This window comes from Westerdykella ornata (genome assembly GCF_010094085.1).
Source record: "Westerdykella ornata strain CBS 379.55 unplaced genomic scaffold EI97scaffold_12, whole genome shotgun sequence".
Taxonomy (NCBI): domain Eukaryota; kingdom Fungi; phylum Ascomycota; class Dothideomycetes; order Pleosporales; family Sporormiaceae; genus Westerdykella; species Westerdykella ornata.
Genome location: NW_022986862.1, coordinates 12,772 through 27,602, shown reverse-complemented (window position 1 = coordinate 27,602; position 14,831 = coordinate 12,772). Strand labels below are relative to the sequence as shown.

General features: G+C 52.6%; 8 protein-coding genes across 8 annotated transcripts; 2 read left to right on the top strand and 6 right to left on the bottom strand.

Moving 5' to 3' along the window:
* Window positions 1-703: 703 nt before the first annotated feature.
* EI97DRAFT_458798 (uncharacterized protein) lies at window positions 704-1,051 on the bottom strand (the record flags this gene model as incomplete). The annotated part of the gene is made up of 1 exon (XM_033800940.1): window positions 704-1,051. The coding sequence occupies one exon, from the start codon at window positions 1,049-1,051 to the stop codon at window positions 704-706; it is 348 nt and encodes a 115-aa protein (XP_033653322.1).
* Window positions 1,052-1,788: 737 nt separating this feature from the next.
* EI97DRAFT_442779 (uncharacterized protein) lies at window positions 1,789-2,650 on the bottom strand (the record flags this gene model as incomplete). Its single annotated transcript, XM_033799776.1, has 2 exons — window positions 1,789-2,172; window positions 2,225-2,650. 2 exons carry the CDS (start codon window positions 2,648-2,650, stop codon window positions 1,789-1,791), a joined length of 810 nt encoding a protein of 269 aa, XP_033653321.1.
* A 770-nt stretch (window positions 2,651-3,420) lies between these two features.
* EI97DRAFT_433727 (fatty acid desaturas-like protein) lies at window positions 3,421-5,077 on the bottom strand. The gene is made up of 3 exons (XM_033798448.1): window positions 4,761-5,077; window positions 3,872-4,704; window positions 3,421-3,815 (listed from the first exon to the last, which is right to left on the bottom strand). Exons 1-3 carry the CDS (start codon window positions 4,939-4,941, stop codon window positions 3,486-3,488), a joined length of 1,344 nt encoding a protein of 447 aa, XP_033653320.1. The 5' UTR covers window positions 4,942-5,077; the 3' UTR covers window positions 3,421-3,485.
* A 528-nt stretch (window positions 5,078-5,605) lies between these two features.
* On the bottom strand, window positions 5,606-6,836 carry EI97DRAFT_442777 (aromatic compound dioxygenase; the record flags this gene model as incomplete). Its single annotated transcript, XM_033799775.1, has 6 exons — window positions 5,606-5,724; window positions 5,779-5,908; window positions 5,963-6,181; window positions 6,235-6,366; window positions 6,424-6,539; window positions 6,587-6,836. The coding sequence occupies 6 exons, from the start codon at window positions 6,834-6,836 to the stop codon at window positions 5,606-5,608; spliced, it is 966 nt and encodes a 321-aa protein (XP_033653319.1).
* Window positions 6,837-7,740: 904 nt separating this feature from the next.
* On the top strand, window positions 7,741-9,024 carry EI97DRAFT_433725 (Isocitrate/isopropylmalate dehydrogenase). Its single transcript, XM_033798447.1, has 2 exons — window positions 7,741-7,814; window positions 7,869-9,024. Exons 1-2 carry the CDS (start codon window positions 7,790-7,792, stop codon window positions 8,915-8,917), a joined length of 1,074 nt encoding a protein of 357 aa, XP_033653318.1. The 5' UTR covers window positions 7,741-7,789; the 3' UTR covers window positions 8,918-9,024.
* Window positions 8,914-10,425, bottom strand: EI97DRAFT_55132 (DUF1769-domain-containing protein). Its single transcript, XM_033802907.1, has 3 exons — window positions 9,974-10,425; window positions 9,307-9,910; window positions 8,914-9,245 (listed from the first exon to the last, which is right to left on the bottom strand). The coding sequence occupies exons 1-3, from the start codon at window positions 10,128-10,130 to the stop codon at window positions 9,059-9,061; spliced, it is 948 nt and encodes a 315-aa protein (XP_033653317.1). The 5' UTR covers window positions 10,131-10,425; the 3' UTR covers window positions 8,914-9,058.
* On the bottom strand, window positions 10,379-12,432 carry EI97DRAFT_55145 (uncharacterized protein). The gene is made up of 2 exons (XM_033802908.1): window positions 10,807-12,432; window positions 10,379-10,752 (listed from the first exon to the last, which is right to left on the bottom strand). The coding sequence occupies exons 1-2, from the start codon at window positions 12,185-12,187 to the stop codon at window positions 10,628-10,630; spliced, it is 1,506 nt and encodes a 501-aa protein (XP_033653316.1). The 5' UTR covers window positions 12,188-12,432; the 3' UTR covers window positions 10,379-10,627.
* A 663-nt stretch (window positions 12,433-13,095) lies between these two features.
* EI97DRAFT_433721 (uncharacterized protein) lies at window positions 13,096-14,034 on the top strand. The gene is made up of 3 exons (XM_033798446.1): window positions 13,096-13,325; window positions 13,378-13,671; window positions 13,718-14,034. The coding sequence occupies exons 1-3, from the start codon at window positions 13,262-13,264 to the stop codon at window positions 13,768-13,770; spliced, it is 411 nt and encodes a 136-aa protein (XP_033653315.1). The 5' UTR covers window positions 13,096-13,261; the 3' UTR covers window positions 13,771-14,034.
* The last annotated feature ends 797 nt before the right edge of the window (window positions 14,035-14,831 follow it).

Here is a 14,831-nt window from a genome sequence, read left to right as displayed (position 1 = left end):
TCCGAACAAACGGGATCGATCTGAAGAAGGTGGCCAACGGCAGGATTGCGAAGGTCAATGACAAAATCAAGGTCAGCAAGAAGAAGCGTGACCTTCTTGGACGTACCAAGGAATCGAGACCGCGCGACTCGGGCTTCGTGGACGACTTTGTTGATCCTGAGGAGGATATAGATGAGCTTGGTGTTGAAAATAAGGGCCTTCTGGCGTAGGCCCTGTCAATGCTTGATAATTTGTACCGGCTCAGGGGTATTGAGTACATCCAGGAAACTGGAGGCCAGTATGATTTACTTGATACAGCTTTTCTTCGCTAAGACACTGGTGCATTTTGAGCGGTATTGTTCCGGCGTTTGGTCTGCCACGCGACAAACAGCAGTTTGCAAGAGGCATGCGGTATTTCACGAGGGATTGATACGCTTGTATCGTGGAGTGGTATTATTATGATTTTGGGTAAAGATGGCATTTTTTGGGCATCTCATCTGAAGGTTATGCCCTTCTTGGACTGAACCTGGGTACGATAGGGTATGCGGTACATGGATTCTCACCGGACCACGAGTAACATTCCAAATGGCAATTTCTTCCGGTTCTAAGAACTGTGTCATTCCAAGTCGTATGTAAGAATGGACTCCCAAATTGAATTCTCACAATACAATGCATGCACATTCGCCAGCCCACTCAAGCAGAGCTCTCCTTGCCTCTTCGTCCCTCATGTATCTCCCTCTTTCCCCTTGCTGCTTAATCCCAAAGCCTTCAAGAACCCGGCACACCCCCTTTCCATCATCTTGCCTCCCACCTCATTCCCCTCCCCCTTCTCCTCCTCAGCAGCATTCACCACCACCCTTGCCAACTTCCAAACCGCCCACGCCTGAATCAGCAGAAGCACCAACATGAGAAGCAGCGTCAGGAGGATGCCGAAGAGCGTGAAGAGGAGTATGATTGTTTCTTGGTCAGGCCGGCCGCGGTCGAAGCGGTGGGGGCTGTCGAAGCCGCGGTTGTGGTTGAAGCGGTCGTCGCCATCATTGGAGCGGGCCAGGAATATGTGAGGGAGGTACATGGCCGTGGGTATGGAGAGGTGAACGGATGGGTATTGGAGGAAGAAGTGGAGGTATCTTTGAGATGATTTGGCCGAACAATCCGTCCGTTGGAGTCTAGAGTGGTGTTTGGCTTCACTGATTGATTGGATTCCCAGGGTTTCTCTGGGTGCTGATTTACTAATCGACAATGTTCGAATGGCGATGGCAATGCGTCAATGTGGCTTCCTTCCACTTGACATGTAGTTGACGATCCGGGAAGAAGAGCAAGGCCAAACGAAGATGGAAAAAATCAAAACAAAGATCAAGGCTTTCGGAATAAAGGACGGCAAAGAAGCGAAAATGGATCATATTAGCATTCACGAAGATGTTGAAATCGTGGATGTGAATGCCAAGACGTTGCAGATGTGTTTCGGACGGCACGTGAGGTGTGGTTGGCAAGCGGCTGAGCGCCTGCAGCTACGGTTTTCAACAATGAAAACCCCGGTAGAGGAAAGATATAACTGGTATCCGCAGACAACTGCGAGAATGGAATGCAAAGATGACGTTGAATACCCTCTCGTAAGCAGGTCTCCAACCCGCATCAACCACAGCGTCCCTAGGCCGGACGAACTCCCACGTTACAGCATGATCCCCAGCGTTAAGCCATTCCACATAATTCGACGCATGTGCAAAAGAGGAAGATGAAAACATAAAGCCTTCATCTCCGAGTATATACAAGAAGGGAAGGGATACACTCACGACCTTTCTCTCCCCTTGACTAACAGGTCCTCGGCGTAAGCCCATCCCACCCAAACAACCTGGCAGCGATATCTTGCGCATAAGTACTCTTGTAGCTCGCGTCCCTCGTTTGCGAGAGATCCTCACTGTCGAGGTAACCCATATTATACAGCCGTGCCGCCAGAAACGGATTCCCTGCCCATATCGCATCGATCCAGCTCATATCGGCACGGTCGAGGTTGAAATAGTTGACGTAACCGGGCCAAGCTGGGTGGGAGTCTGTGGCGGCAAGGCCTTCCATGCCGTCCTGGATCATGCCAGCGATGCTGTCGGCATCGGTGAATTTGCGGCCGTAGCGAATTTGCAAGAGGCCACAGTCGCGCGTTTCCGGGCCGGTGCACGGTGCGTTTACATTGCCCGTGGACTGTAGATTGTAAGCCTGCGAAGACGGCTTAGGGTTCATGAAGGAGACATACCTCTTGCATGACCATCGCTAGTATGATTCTGGGATCGACGTGATTCTTTTTTGACTGGGCGAGAATGGCATCCTTGAGGAGCTGGTTATACTGCGTCCCTCCATTGATCTTCGTCATCTCTGGCTCGTTGATCTGCCAGAGCTGTTCGAAAGTCAGGGTCCATGTCTCGTACGCAGGAAAGTCGCTCAGCATGGGGCCAAAACATTTGTACTGAGAAGGTGAGATTCCTGGGCCCGGGGTGTCCTGTGTCGCGGCGAGATGTATTGCGGGTCCATTCTGAACGTGTGCTGGTGCTTCTGAGTACCACTTTTGTTGATACTCTTGTGCAAGTACGTTGTTCGTGCTGTAGCTTCCCTCTCTCGGTCTTAGTGTTGGTCGAGCATGTGCGAGAGCACCAAGGAATAGAAGCGAGTACGAAGAACGCATTTTGAATGCAGAAAGCACAGAGAGACTAGAGAATTGAGGGTAGAGAGAGTTCTCCAGAAACTCACAGTCGGCCGTTAATGGCGGAGCCACCTCTGTATAAGGGGTCATCCCCCGTGTTGTAAGCATGGGCTCATATATAGATATAAGCCCATGAGCTGAATAGACTGCACAATTTTGACACGTACTTACACTGGTTGTTCAGCCGCCCGGAAGGATCTGGGACGGTGTTTCATGTTGGCTGTGCCTCTCGGGCCCCGGACGGGGAAGCTTATTATCGTGGGGGAGCCCACAAAGAGGCCCGCATTGTCACCAAGCTGTTTAGGAAATTCATGAACGATAGAAACATGCTTGTTACCACTGGGCCTCTTCAAAGGACCACTCACTTAACAGTCGAACATAGCAGACACAAAAACGCTCGGCGAAACATCACAACTGACGCTCAAGGGATGTAGACATGTATTCGTAGGGCGAGGAACGAGCAGCGGAATGGCAGAGTGCCTTTTCGGGGTGTTCTATGAATAATAAGCATGTTGGCGGGATTCCTTCGCGAAGGCTGAGTGAGACTGGCGTTGTTGGATGCTGCCGATAGGTGTTCAGAAGTCGCACTGCCGAGGTGAGGTCAGCTTTCGACATCCCAAGGTTCAGCCAGTCATCCGTGCACACTACCCTTCATTCCTGCCATTCCGAGTTACTGTGTACAGTACTTTCACAAACAGCACGAGGGGTGATTATTGGAAGTAACATTTGTGTATTCATTAGTATTAATTCACATCCGTTGTGCTTGCTTTTTCCCCATCCTATAATCGAAAAATTCCCGCTCATGAGGCCAGGACAACTAGAGTCGCGCATACTCTTTCCCCCATTTTATCGCGATTTCCTCCTCGGTGAACCTCCGCGTCTTTCTCCTCAACATTTCCGCCCTCTCCTCAAGGCTCAACTTCGCCTGCGCGCCCAACGGCACCAGGTGTTTCGCCAACAGCTCATAGTTCTTCGTCAGCAGACTGATCGAGATCATCATATAATCGATGTTGTAAAACACCAGCGCTTGCTCGTTGATGTATTGGTCCGCCTGAGATAGAAACGCCGCTGGGTGATCGCGCCAGTGTCGGAGGGGATTAAGGTGGTGTGAGGTATGGTAGCCGTCGTTGTAGCAGTAGCGGTTGCTCTATGAGCCGTCCAGTCAGCTTCTGATCCATGGTCGATGACTGAAGAATTACTCACAGAAACATCTATCAATGTGATACTTGAACGAAAGTCGGAATTCGGCTCCGTCTCGTCGACGAACGCATGCTGGCCCCAGTTCCCTAGCATCATAGCTACCCTCATCAAAGCAAGCGGGATCAAGAAAACGACTATCGTGGCGCGCCAGTTGACGTACGTGAACACCGTGTAGAGGAAGATGTAATTCGAAATTTCAAAGCCAGCCGATTTAAGCGCGAGATCCAGCTTGCGCTTGCGGAGAAAGTAGCGTGGCAGGTCAAACCAGACAAGGAAGTAGAATCTTCCCAGGTATCGCAGAAAATCCAACACATCGTCTCTTTGATACCGCACTGTCGAACTAAGATCATCGGGCCCGTTGCCCTCGACATGGTGGTGCTTCACGTGGTGGAAGTAATAGCTATTCCACGTGTGTCCCATCAGGGGGTCCATGATGTACGGAAAGTGGGCATCGAGCCAGGCAAACTCTTTCTTAAAGATACCTCGCATGTGGATATGTTGGTGCATCATGAGAGTGTACGGTCCCATGTAATACGCCTGCATGATGGCATGCGCAACTCCATGCCACCATCTGAAATTATAAAAGAGGTAAGCGGCGGAAGGTATGGTGGTGGTGACATATAGCAGCAGGTGGGTCACCATGACGACGTCCATCTCGTTTCGGACAAGGGAGCGAGCGCACCGGACATAAGGATCGATGACCCATTTGCGGAGAAAGGGCGATTTGATGGATGCCGTGTCAATGGAGGAGAAGATGGTGGGTTCGAATTGAGGGGATTTGGGGTCGTTCAGCGCCTTGAGATGTCTAATGATTTCGTGCTCTCGTCTCTGAATGTCTGCCCAGGATTAGCGAGGCCTGCATCCAGGTGCGACGTGAGGATTTGACAGTTACCTTCATGTGACACGATGCCGGAATGAGCTTGATTCCTGAGAGCATGTTCCGAAACCTGAAGTGCCTCTGGACCTGCCGCTTTGGTATTCGCCTGGGGACTGCATCGCAATTGGAACACTTCTAATAGCAGCTGATCCTGCAATGTGAGGTCAGGGTCGGGCTTCAATATGAGACCGACCATGGTGACGGAAACAAAAGTGAAACGATACCAACCAGAGCCAGTGATGGTCTCGAAGAAATAAATGGGATGGTTAGACGTTCATGTCTCCAGGCGAACGAGAGACACGAGCTCGAAAAATTGAAGGTGTAATAGTAAGTAGCGTCGTTTGAAAAGGAGAGCCCGCCCGCTCTTCTTTTCTCCCCCCTTCGCTACACGCGGACTAGTGCTAGCGGGCCCGACCAGCCGAACGAAAGCTTAAATCGGATAAGGGCAAAAGCTTGTTTTCAGCCCCTTTCTCGCACCAAACCGATACAGTTTGTATTCGTGTCCTGAAAACGTTTTCCACCATGCGAATCAATGTGCAAGTTCATACTGGCAAGGCCACCAGAGCCACCAAAATGAAGTAATAGGCTTATAAACCCGACGCACAAGCGACGTCCTTCTTCGAGGTACTCGCTAGCTGGGGTTTGCACTGAATCTTCCTGGCCAAGCTGTAAACAATGCACAAAGAGCAGTCAAGTGCTAGAAGGGAAATGAGTTGTAGTGTGAATGTCCATATCCTCTGCATATTCTATTTCTGTCACCCTACATTCGTCCAGAACACCGTCTGGTAGCCTGAGATCTCCGGTTTACCGTGCGCGAAGTGCCTATCAGTGAGCCGACACCTTTAATCATGGACGGAAGTTTAGTCACGCCCGTCATGAGCCAGATGGGCATCGAAGAGGCTGCGCCTCCGCTTCTTAGGGGGCTGTTCAACGGTGGCGCTCAGATTGACACCCATAGCTATCCAAGTCAATACACCATCTGTTGCCATTAGTACGCATTCCCAGTCAAGTGGCATCGGCAGGGGCGGCCTACCTGCAGGCCTAGACCCGAGCCAGGACCACTGCACAAAAGGGTCGTATTGATACGACGCCGAATAGGGCGCGAAGGCATCGTCCGCGTTCCTTACGACCGGGTTAAGGTTCTTCGCATACTCGGGAGTTGCCTACGCATAAGACATGAGTATGCAGTCTCTCGGAGATCCAGAAGAAAGTATTACCTCAATCGCTTCACGAAGATCGTCGGGAAAATAGAGCATGCCAACATGCGCAACCTTCTTCTGGTTTTCCGGCCTTACCAGCACATGAACGTGAGTGGACCGACCAGGATAATGACTTGGAAAGATAGTGTCGAAGTCGACGGTGCCACGAACTGAGGAACGTTGGCAGCCACGAAGGAAGGAGGTCGGCTCGGGTCCGTATTCGCCCAGTGCATTTGCCTACAATTGGTAAGCTTTCGGGTTTCCCCGCCCGCACTCCAGTCATAACTGACATGCCAAACGTCTACGCGTGCGCCAGGAACCGGGTTACATGTGGCGATATCAATCACTTGAAGAGCAAGACGCATATAAACACCCGCCTGCTCGGCAGTGATGTTTTGACGCTCGGGTTGTCCTTCCTTCCACTATGGACCATAAATACTCTCGGGTGCGAGAGCGCAACCTGCTCGGCTGGGTCCAACGGGTTCGTCCCAGCGAAAGTGGCAGAGGTCTTGTGGATCGGGCGACTGTGTTTTGTGCTCATCGGGGCTGCCAATCCACATCTTCAGAGCTCCCTTATCACGGCGGTCGATGGTGCCTAGTCATGTTAGCATAGCGGTCAAGAAACCAAAGCAAACATCTTACCTGATTTCTCATCGAGACCGCGCGCCTTTCGAAGTTTTACCGCAGTGGTAGCATAGCCGTCGAGCATGCGAGTGTTAAGTTCCCTCAGATGGGGCGATTCAAGGCACCGTCCAAGAGCTTCGGTGTGGCGGGCGACGAGATCTCTATATTGCGCGATCTCCTCCGTGGAAAACCTTGGATGCGCGAAGACGAAGGCGCTGAGGAGAGTCAAGAGGACCAGGGTAAACTTGGAGAGGGTGGAGATAGCCATGGCGGTTACTGAGACCAGGTTTTCGAAGTGGAGATGATAAAAACAGGAGCGGAAAGTATTGGGGGCGTGGAAGAAGTCGGGGTTGAAGGCAGGGAAAGGGTTGGAAAGAGGAGCCTATTATATACTTCACGATCTCGAGGCAAGGACCTCGCCTGACCGTACCTACAAGCAGACCGCTATGACCCGTGATCCTTCCTGACGGCATCGACACAGAACCAATACACAAGCCCAGACCGCCCCGAGAGCTTTCCTTCCGAGCCACGTGAAAGCACGCCAGTGTATTTCGCAGTCGGTGAACAGAGGGAAACGTGGGTGACGCGCAGTGACCTCATTGCGACGCGATCATGAAACTTGCAGGACATTATGGGCGTAACTTCTCAATTTCCGCCTTCTTGTTGAAAGGATTATAACAGGCAGACGGTCCAAACCGCGTGCGAAACCCCAGAGCTGCGCCGTCATGACATGTGTACCGTGCGGAAGGTGAGAGGAATATACGGCGACGAAAAATCAGGCGAGTAAGGCTGCAGAGGTAGGAAAGAAAGGAGGATACTGAGAAAACGGGCGGAACGAAGGAGTAAATACGTCTGAGAACAAGAGTGACGGATGTTTATAGACTCGTCCGTGGTTTGCATGGTGGCAAGCCTGGGGAGTCAAACCGCATGTCGAAAAAGTCTTGACAATTTTATGAGAACAGTAGCACAAACCTTCCCTTAGCCAACTTGGGGGTATTACAAGATAGCCATGATAATCATCATTCAGAAGCTGGGGGAGTGGAGCGGCCGGGGCGGGGACGATGTGTCGTCGAAAGTCACCAAAAGCACTAACTCAAACAAGCTTAGCCGTTTCCGGAGAACATCCAAACTCTCCGGGTTCCTGAGGTCCGGTCTCGCAGCTCCAAAATTTCGCCCAAAGGAAGCTCTCGCCTCATCACCAGCTTCCATAACCCACCAAAAATGGCCGCACGTACGCTCCGGATAGGTAAACACATCAATGCCTAACTTTTCAATGATTGCTCCTCTAATTGGCCCTCAGCGCTCATTCCCGGCGACGGTATCGGTCGGGAAGTCATCCCCGCTGGCCGCCGTATCCTCGAAGCCCTCCCCTCTAGCCTCGGCCTCAAGTTCAACTTCACACATCTGGACGCGGGTTTCGAGACGTTCCAGAAACAGGGTGTTGCGCTTCCTGAGAAGACGGTCGAGACGCTCAAGGGCGACTGCGACGGCGCGCTTTTCGGCGCCGTGTCCTCCCCTACGGTCAAAACGGAAGGGTACTCAAGCCCGATTGTTGCGCTGAGAAAGAGAATGGCGCTGTATGCGAATGTCAGGCCCGTGAAGTCGATTTCCACTGCCGCATCGCCGGTCGACCTCGTCATTGTCCGCGAGAACACCGAGGATCTCTACGTGAAGGAGGAGAAGACGTACACGGCCGCAGACGGCTCCAAGGTCGCCGAGGCCATCAAGCGGATAAGCGAAAGGGCGAGCTGGAACATTGCTTCCATGGCAGGCGACATTGCGCTTCGGAGACAGAGGGTCCGGGAAAGCGGTGCCGCGAGCATCCACTCCAGGCCGCTCGTCACCATCACCCACAAGAGCAATGTGCTCAGCCAGACCGACGGCCTCTTCCGTGAGGTGTCGAGGAGGGCGCTGGCACAGGACAAGTACCAGTCGGTCAGTGTGGAGGAGCAGATCGTCGACAGCATGGTCTACAAGCTCTTCCGTCAGCCGCAAGACTACGATGTTATCGTCGCTCCGAACCTGTACGGAGACATCCTCTCGGACGGAGCGGCTGCGCTCGTTGGAAGTTTGGGTCTGGTGCCTTCGGCCAACGTGGGCAAGGACTTCGTTATCGGAGAGCCTTGCCACGGTTCCGCCCCTGATATCGAGGGCAAGGGCATTGCCAACCCTATCGCCACGATCAGGTCCACGGCCCTGATGCTGGAGTTCCAGGGTGAGGAGGAGGCGGCTGCTAAGATCTATGCCGCGGTAGACGCCAACCTTGAGGAGGGCAAGCTGCTGACGCCAGACATGGGAGGCAAGGCAACCACCGAGGAGGTCATTGACGATGTGTGCAAGAGGTTGTGAGACTCTATCTTGGCGTTGACTTCAAGTAAAGCGACCTTTGGGTATTGCCCTTCATAACTGCAGTGTATCATGTATCAAAAGCTTGCATTATCCGCATCCCACCCGGGCCCGTGAAATGGTAATATTGGTGGTGCGCGATGCCTAGTCCAAATCGTCAGTACCATCTGCGTCTGCTTTCTCCTTTCCACCATGCACCGAGTCGAACATCTCTTCCGGGCTCTGAGCTCCCTGTTCCTTCGCTTCCTCGGTCGGGACCAGCTGGAAGATGACGACGAGGAGCTCCGTATTTGTGCTCCGGTCCTTGAGTACATATCTGAGAGTGTGAGGACTTTGTCAGTCAGACTACGCGCGGTATAACTGAGAATGGGGGAAATCAATGGGGCACCTACCGTAATGGCTGGCCGTCCCAATAGTTGACGATGCTTATCGCCGGCAGGCCATATCCCAGCTTCAACGAAAACTCATTGAAATCCAGATACGGGTTGAAGAAGTCGCACTTGTACTCCCTCCCCTCCTCAAACTCAAAGTTCTGCCGATTCTCCTCCCTCAGAAAGTGCTTTTGCCGCTGTGACGCGAGGGACGGTATGCCGAGCTCCTCTCTCACAGGGATGCCGTCGCCTTCTGCGCCTTCCTCGTACGCAATCACTTCTTCCTCTTCCCGGTCTTCTACTTTGTTTTCCAGCGTGACCTGATTCTTGCTACCTATCCGAAGCACGTTGATGCTGCTGAGAAGAGGTCCGTAGAGGTAAGGTTCGTCGCCGTAGACCTCGCCGTCCAGTCCGGGGTCTATCCACCACTTGACGATACTGAAGGCTTTGTCGAAAAGAGGGGGTAGCCGGTCCCGGATCGGATGCGCAAAGTCGTTACCGAAAACGAGGTGGTGCCCTGCTATGGATCTCTTCGGTTTGAATGAAAAACTTATCGAGTAGCGATCGTACGGATGTTGAGGCGTGGAGAAGTAAGGAGACGTGGATGGGGAGCCTGGTGGGAGACCTGACCAAGTGGAATCAGTGGGATGTCGACATGGGGACTCTTGTTGCGTTGTTGCACACTAACCTCTATAGTCTTTCACCCGGACATGCAGCTTCGCTTCAATGTGATCCGAAAAAATGGTTATGGGCTTCTCGGTGTTGACGTGCACATCTTGATGCTTGGATGTGTCATACGTATGCCCCGCCGTGACGCGCAGCATGTATTGTTCGTGGCGGGCCATTAGTCAGTCCCACAGTGCCTTCTCGTGCAAAAATCCGAGGAAATGCAAAATGATACTCGCGTCTTGTCGTGGTGTTGAATTATTGTGTTGCTTAGAGGAGTCGGATTCATGAGGCCCGTGATGGCAAAAGCAGCGCACAATTCGGTTTGAATGTTCAATGACGTATGGCTCCAGGAACAAACGCCCTAAACCCGTTCTGGAAGCATGGCCATAAACAGTAACCTGGCCATTGCAACTGAAATCTTTCGTTAGGTAGAGTTTGACAGCCAATCCAGATTGAGAGAAACTAGTCCTGGATACATTGGAACATATCGTAAGAGATCGATAAAGCGGAGGATTCTCCAACGGGATTACAAAATGTACTGTACTGTGTAGAAACAAGCACCCCTCAACCCCAACCCGAGGCATAGATTAAGCGAGAGGTGTTGCAACAATTATACACCTCACCTTAGTAGCGATAGCGCAGCATCTGGCACTCAGCTTTCCATAGAATTCGATCAGGTCGCCTTTATATGCTGATCAATGTCAACCCGTTCGTAGAACGAGACGTGCCCAAACGTCTCCCAATATTGCGCAAGACGGTTGTGTGAGATGAGGATAAGTTGGGACACCATGAAATCATCTGGCAGAGTTGGTTAGCTCTCTCCTCGACGGATATCCACCCAAGGTCACCTACCATCCCTGAAGCCCTGTGCCGCGATGTGGCCGACGCTCTTCACAATCCTTGCGCCTTTGAACATGTCCTCAGTCGCCACACGCACAAGGCCCTGCGGCCCAATGTCGGGTGCTATGAAGGTGTACTCGCCGCGAGGCACATTTGGATCTCCCGTTAGCTTTATGGCCTCGATACGCCCGCGGTATATCTGCCCGCCATCGGCTGCGGGGCTCGAGCCTGTATCGGCTTCATCCCGTGTGGAGCGGCTGCACAAAGCAGCAGTATCTGCTTCGCTGGACGAGGCATCGGAGGCTTCTGCCATGTCAGTATCATGGTTTCCTCCTGCGCTCATTTCTGTGGGAGCCGTATTCCATGACTCGTCGCTGCTAACGCTGTCCTCGCGTTCCCTCGATCTCATCGCCCACAGGGCCTTCTCAGGCAGCGGTTTTGGGTCGTCCGGTTGAAGAATGGCGAGGAACTCGCAGCCGTGGCCGGCATAATCACCACACCATATGCCCTGCCATGGCTTCTGAGGTGTCGGCCTGTAGCATTCTTCGGGTAGCGTCGCCCACGTCTGGGTATCCTCTCCCACACGCATACTAACTCCTGTAGGGCGAGAAGAGAACTCTATCCACCTCCTTGTTCTAAAGGTCTTGGTCGAGAGTTCGGACAGCAGTTTCGGCCTGTGATTCAGGTCTCTGAAATGCGAGGCCGAGTCATTGCGTGTCCGCACGTTGCTCGGCAAGGTGAGCGGAGGCCAGACGGGCGTGCCTCGTGTCGTTATGTGGGTAGGCCAAGGCTTCGTGAGCATGAGACGCGAATGTATGCCCGCCGAAGGCCTCGGTGCATTGTCGTAAAGCTGCATGGGTATTTCCTTCTGCAATCGGTATCCATCTCCACCCGTTGCGTTGGCGTATGCGGCGGCATCCAAGCGTACAACAGGATGGTTTAGATCCAGCTGGATCCGCGGAGTGAAGGTATGTATGATGGCCTCTGGATTCCAATCCCAAGTCAGGAATGCCGGTTGTTTCCGTTCAGCTACGAGGGCGTACGCTTCGATAGCATTGATGCGCTGGTTGTACCTGGCTATGAGGAGTTTGCCGAGGTGGACTTGGTCCGAAAACCAGATTTTGTGTTGGGGGATGAACCAGAATGGATGGTGGGTGATGTACAAGTCGCGCCATGTTGAGTCGGTAGGTTTCGTGAGCTTATTCCCGGGAACATGGGCCTGCACAAAGTTGTGGTACAAGGTATCCTGCAGCGAATGTTGGTGAAGGTGGCGGTTGACTAGGCCGACGGAGAGGAGGTCGGTTAGAGAAAGATAGCTGAGGATCTCAATGATGAGCTCGGAGGGCAGTTTGAGGAAAGGTGAGTCTTGCATCGTCGCTCGTGATGACTTCATGGCAACAATTGAGGAAAAGAAAAAGGAAAGCCGAGTTGACGAGCTGTGAGCAGCCGAGGACAGTCCCGTGGTCACAAGGAGATGGGAGCAGTGAGGATGATAACCGGGTGCCAGCGGAGGAAGTCGTGTTGGTGGTGATGGGTCGTTCTTCAAGATACCTAGGTAGCCAGGTAGTCTTTATTGGGAGAAACTGGGACCAGGATGGAGTGAACATCTATGGAGCGTTGTGATAGGGCCTAGCGAGAACCCAAACCTAGGGCCACACGGGTAGGCTGGGGCTGGCTCGGCAAGTGTGGATCGTGGTTAAGATGGATTTTAGTTCATGACATGGGGATTACGGTTGCTGCGACTTTGTTGAAGATGTTCCCAGCACCGGCGGTGACACCTTCTGGATCCTGCCTAGCGGACCGGCCTAGTTGTTCTTTCTGGGAGGTTGGACTCGCCCCAGCTGCCTCGGGCTTTTTGACAGTATTGATGAGACTGTGCTGTATTACTGAGGCGGGGAGTTTCTCCAAGGCTGCGATATCGGAGAGATAGCAGAGAGGAACAAGGGTGGTCGCAAGACAGGTCGCAACCCAGGTCGCTGAGCGAGGTGGATGGGTGATGACGGCGGCCGGGGAGGAAGCGTCAATAGGATAGCAGAAAAAGAAAAGAAAAGAAAAATAAAAGTTGGACTGTACGTGAGAAGTGCAGAGGAATGGATCTGTCGTACTACTACTGTGTTAGCGAGTAGTACAAGTAAGTACATAGCACAGGAGTAGATTCATGGATGGGAAAGAGAGGGTGAGTTGATGTCATCGATTCCAACGGGGGCACGGGGAAGGCGAGGGTGCCCAGAACGGTCTAGCGCACTTGGCAGAGGTTCCCCACAGATCCCGGGCGCCACCTCCACCACGAGCCCCTCGATAGTCGGATAGTCCGAATATACGGAGTATACAGTACAACAACAGCCCATCTGTCCGCAAGTCTTCCGCCAAACCCCCCAAGCCCTGCAAAAGTCAATTCCCTCTGCAGTTTCGAACGATACCCTTTTCGACGCAGTTCCTAACAATTGGCAATTCAGTATCCACGACCATGAAGTTTTTCGCCGTCCTTGCTTTCGCCCTTCCCGCCGTCTTCGCCGACATTATCAACAATGGTACGTACAGGTCGGTCCGGACACTGTTGCCTAGCTAAATGCCTGTGGTTAGAGCACCTGAAGACAGAAGTGACCGTTCCCGCCGAGTGCAAACGCAAGACTGTCGCTGGTGACAAGATCAACGTACACTACCGTGGCACGCTCGAGACGGACGGCACCGAGTTCGATGCCTCATACAATCGCGGCCAGCCCCTCAGCTTCACTGTCGGCCAAGGCCAGGTGATCAAGGGGTGGGATCAGGGCCTTCTCGACATGTGCCCAGGCGAGAAGAGGAAGCTGACCATCCAGCCCGAGTGGGCCTATGGCGAGAGGGGCGTTGGTCCTATTCCTGCAAACAGCGTGCTGAGTAAGTCGGCGCCCTCATTCGAGGCACTCTATGCTAACGTGCATAGTCTTTGAGACGGAGCTGGTTTCCATCGAAGGCGTGGACAAGGACGAATTGTAAATGTACATCGAGAGTATGCCCAACCCCACCTTTCGGTCCACCATGGTCCGCCCATCACGCTGGACACGCCATCCCTCGCCCAAGACCTCGTCACAACATGCTTACTTGATGCCATTGTGAATTTCAAAGCATGTCACTGACTATGGCTCACTGTAAAGTACTTCATGTCTGTGGGTGCCTGTGTATATGCAGCATGTGACTTCCACATTGTGAAGTATGCGGCATTCAATCAGCGTCGCACAGTGTCTGAACGGATTCCAGAACCCCTTATATGCAGCACAGTCATGCTGCGCCTCAGGTGTCTAAGGTCTTACACAAGCACCGGCCAGGTGGCACAGCGTGAAGGTTGCATGAGGGTGAAACGAATATGTCCATTCCATTGAAATTGGAGACGGATGGAGAGAGTCCAGCAGGTAGGTATTTGTTACGAACCAAGTAGTACCCGTCGCCGGTATGTGTCCTGCGCCTGCAGAACGCGTACACCTGCTTCCCCCTTGCCTCCGTTCCTTTTGCGCGCCGCGGGCAAGCAGAGCAAGGGAGATGAAATAGATACTGTTTTGGAATGACCAAAACTCCCATTCCAATTTTTCCGTTCTTGTTTCTAGGGGAATACAATATGTTTTAAAAAGCCAACGTCCTCCATTCCTCCCTTTGCCGTTTCTTTCTCCCAGTTCATATCAAACCCCTCCTGGCCCGTCGTTTGGCTGTCGTATTCTTGATCTGCTCTTTGAACACGATAATCTTGTTCCAAAATTTACTTCCGTCACCTCTGCTCTGCCTTGTCGTGGAGTTGAGGAATGACTAACTTGCAGCTTTTCTATGTTTTTCTTTTTCTTTCCTTCGTTGTTATTTTGCAGAGCAGAGCACAAGCACATAGAGCACTAATCTTTACGTACTGGCTCTGCACAGCGAACTAACCAACTCTTAGTTCCCCGACAATACCACCATCGCGAACCACGACTACATTGGCTGCTATGAAGACATTGACGACACCAGCGGAGTTCCCATCTTCAGTGGAGCAAATTTCACGAGTGGCTCCAAGACTTGGGACGTGTGCGCTA

What these genes read in the sequence shown, in the direction of transcription:
- EI97DRAFT_433727 (XM_033798448.1), bottom strand. Translation starts at nt 4,941, where the DNA reads ATGGTCGGTCTCATATTGAAGCCCGACCCTGACCTCACATTGCAGGAT. An exon ending in CGGCATCGTGTCACATGAAG is followed by an intron (nt 4,705 to 4,760) that starts GTAACTGTCAAA and finishes AATCCTGGGCAG; the next exon opens with ACATTCAGAGACGAGAGCAC. An exon ending in TCACATTGATAGATGTTTCT is followed by an intron (nt 3,816 to 3,871) that starts GTGAGTAATTCT and finishes GACGGCTCATAG; the next exon opens with AGCAACCGCTACTGCTACAA.
- EI97DRAFT_433721 (XM_033798446.1), top strand. Translation starts at nt 13,262, where the DNA reads ATGAAGTTTTTCGCCGTCCTTGCTTTCGCCCTTCCCGCCGTCTTCGCC. An exon ending in CGCCGACATTATCAACAATG is followed by an intron (nt 13,326 to 13,377) that starts GTACGTACAGGT and finishes GCCTGTGGTTAG; the next exon opens with AGCACCTGAAGACAGAAGTG. An exon ending in TCCTGCAAACAGCGTGCTGA is followed by an intron (nt 13,672 to 13,717) that starts GTAAGTCGGCGC and finishes TAACGTGCATAG; the next exon opens with TCTTTGAGACGGAGCTGGTT.
- EI97DRAFT_55145 (XM_033802908.1), bottom strand. Translation starts at nt 12,187, where the DNA reads ATGAAGTCATCACGAGCGACGATGCAAGACTCACCTTTCCTCAAACTG. An exon ending in GGCACAGGGCTTCAGGGATG is followed by an intron (nt 10,753 to 10,806) that starts GTAGGTGACCTT and finishes CAACTCTGCCAG; the next exon opens with ATGATTTCATGGTGTCCCAA.
- EI97DRAFT_55132 (XM_033802907.1), bottom strand. Translation starts at nt 10,130, where the DNA reads ATGGCCCGCCACGAACAATACATGCTGCGCGTCACGGCGGGGCATACG. An exon ending in CCGGGTGAAAGACTATAGAG is followed by an intron (nt 9,911 to 9,973) that starts GTTAGTGTGCAA and finishes CCACTTGGTCAG; the next exon opens with GTCTCCCACCAGGCTCCCCA. An exon ending in TGGGACGGCCAGCCATTACG is followed by an intron (nt 9,246 to 9,306) that starts GTAGGTGCCCCA and finishes TGACTGACAAAG; the next exon opens with TCCTCACACTCTCAGATATG.
- EI97DRAFT_433725 (XM_033798447.1), top strand. Translation starts at nt 7,790, where the DNA reads ATGGCCGCACGTACGCTCCGGATAG. An exon ending in CGCACGTACGCTCCGGATAG is followed by an intron (nt 7,815 to 7,868) that starts GTAAACACATCA and finishes ATTGGCCCTCAG; the next exon opens with CGCTCATTCCCGGCGACGGT.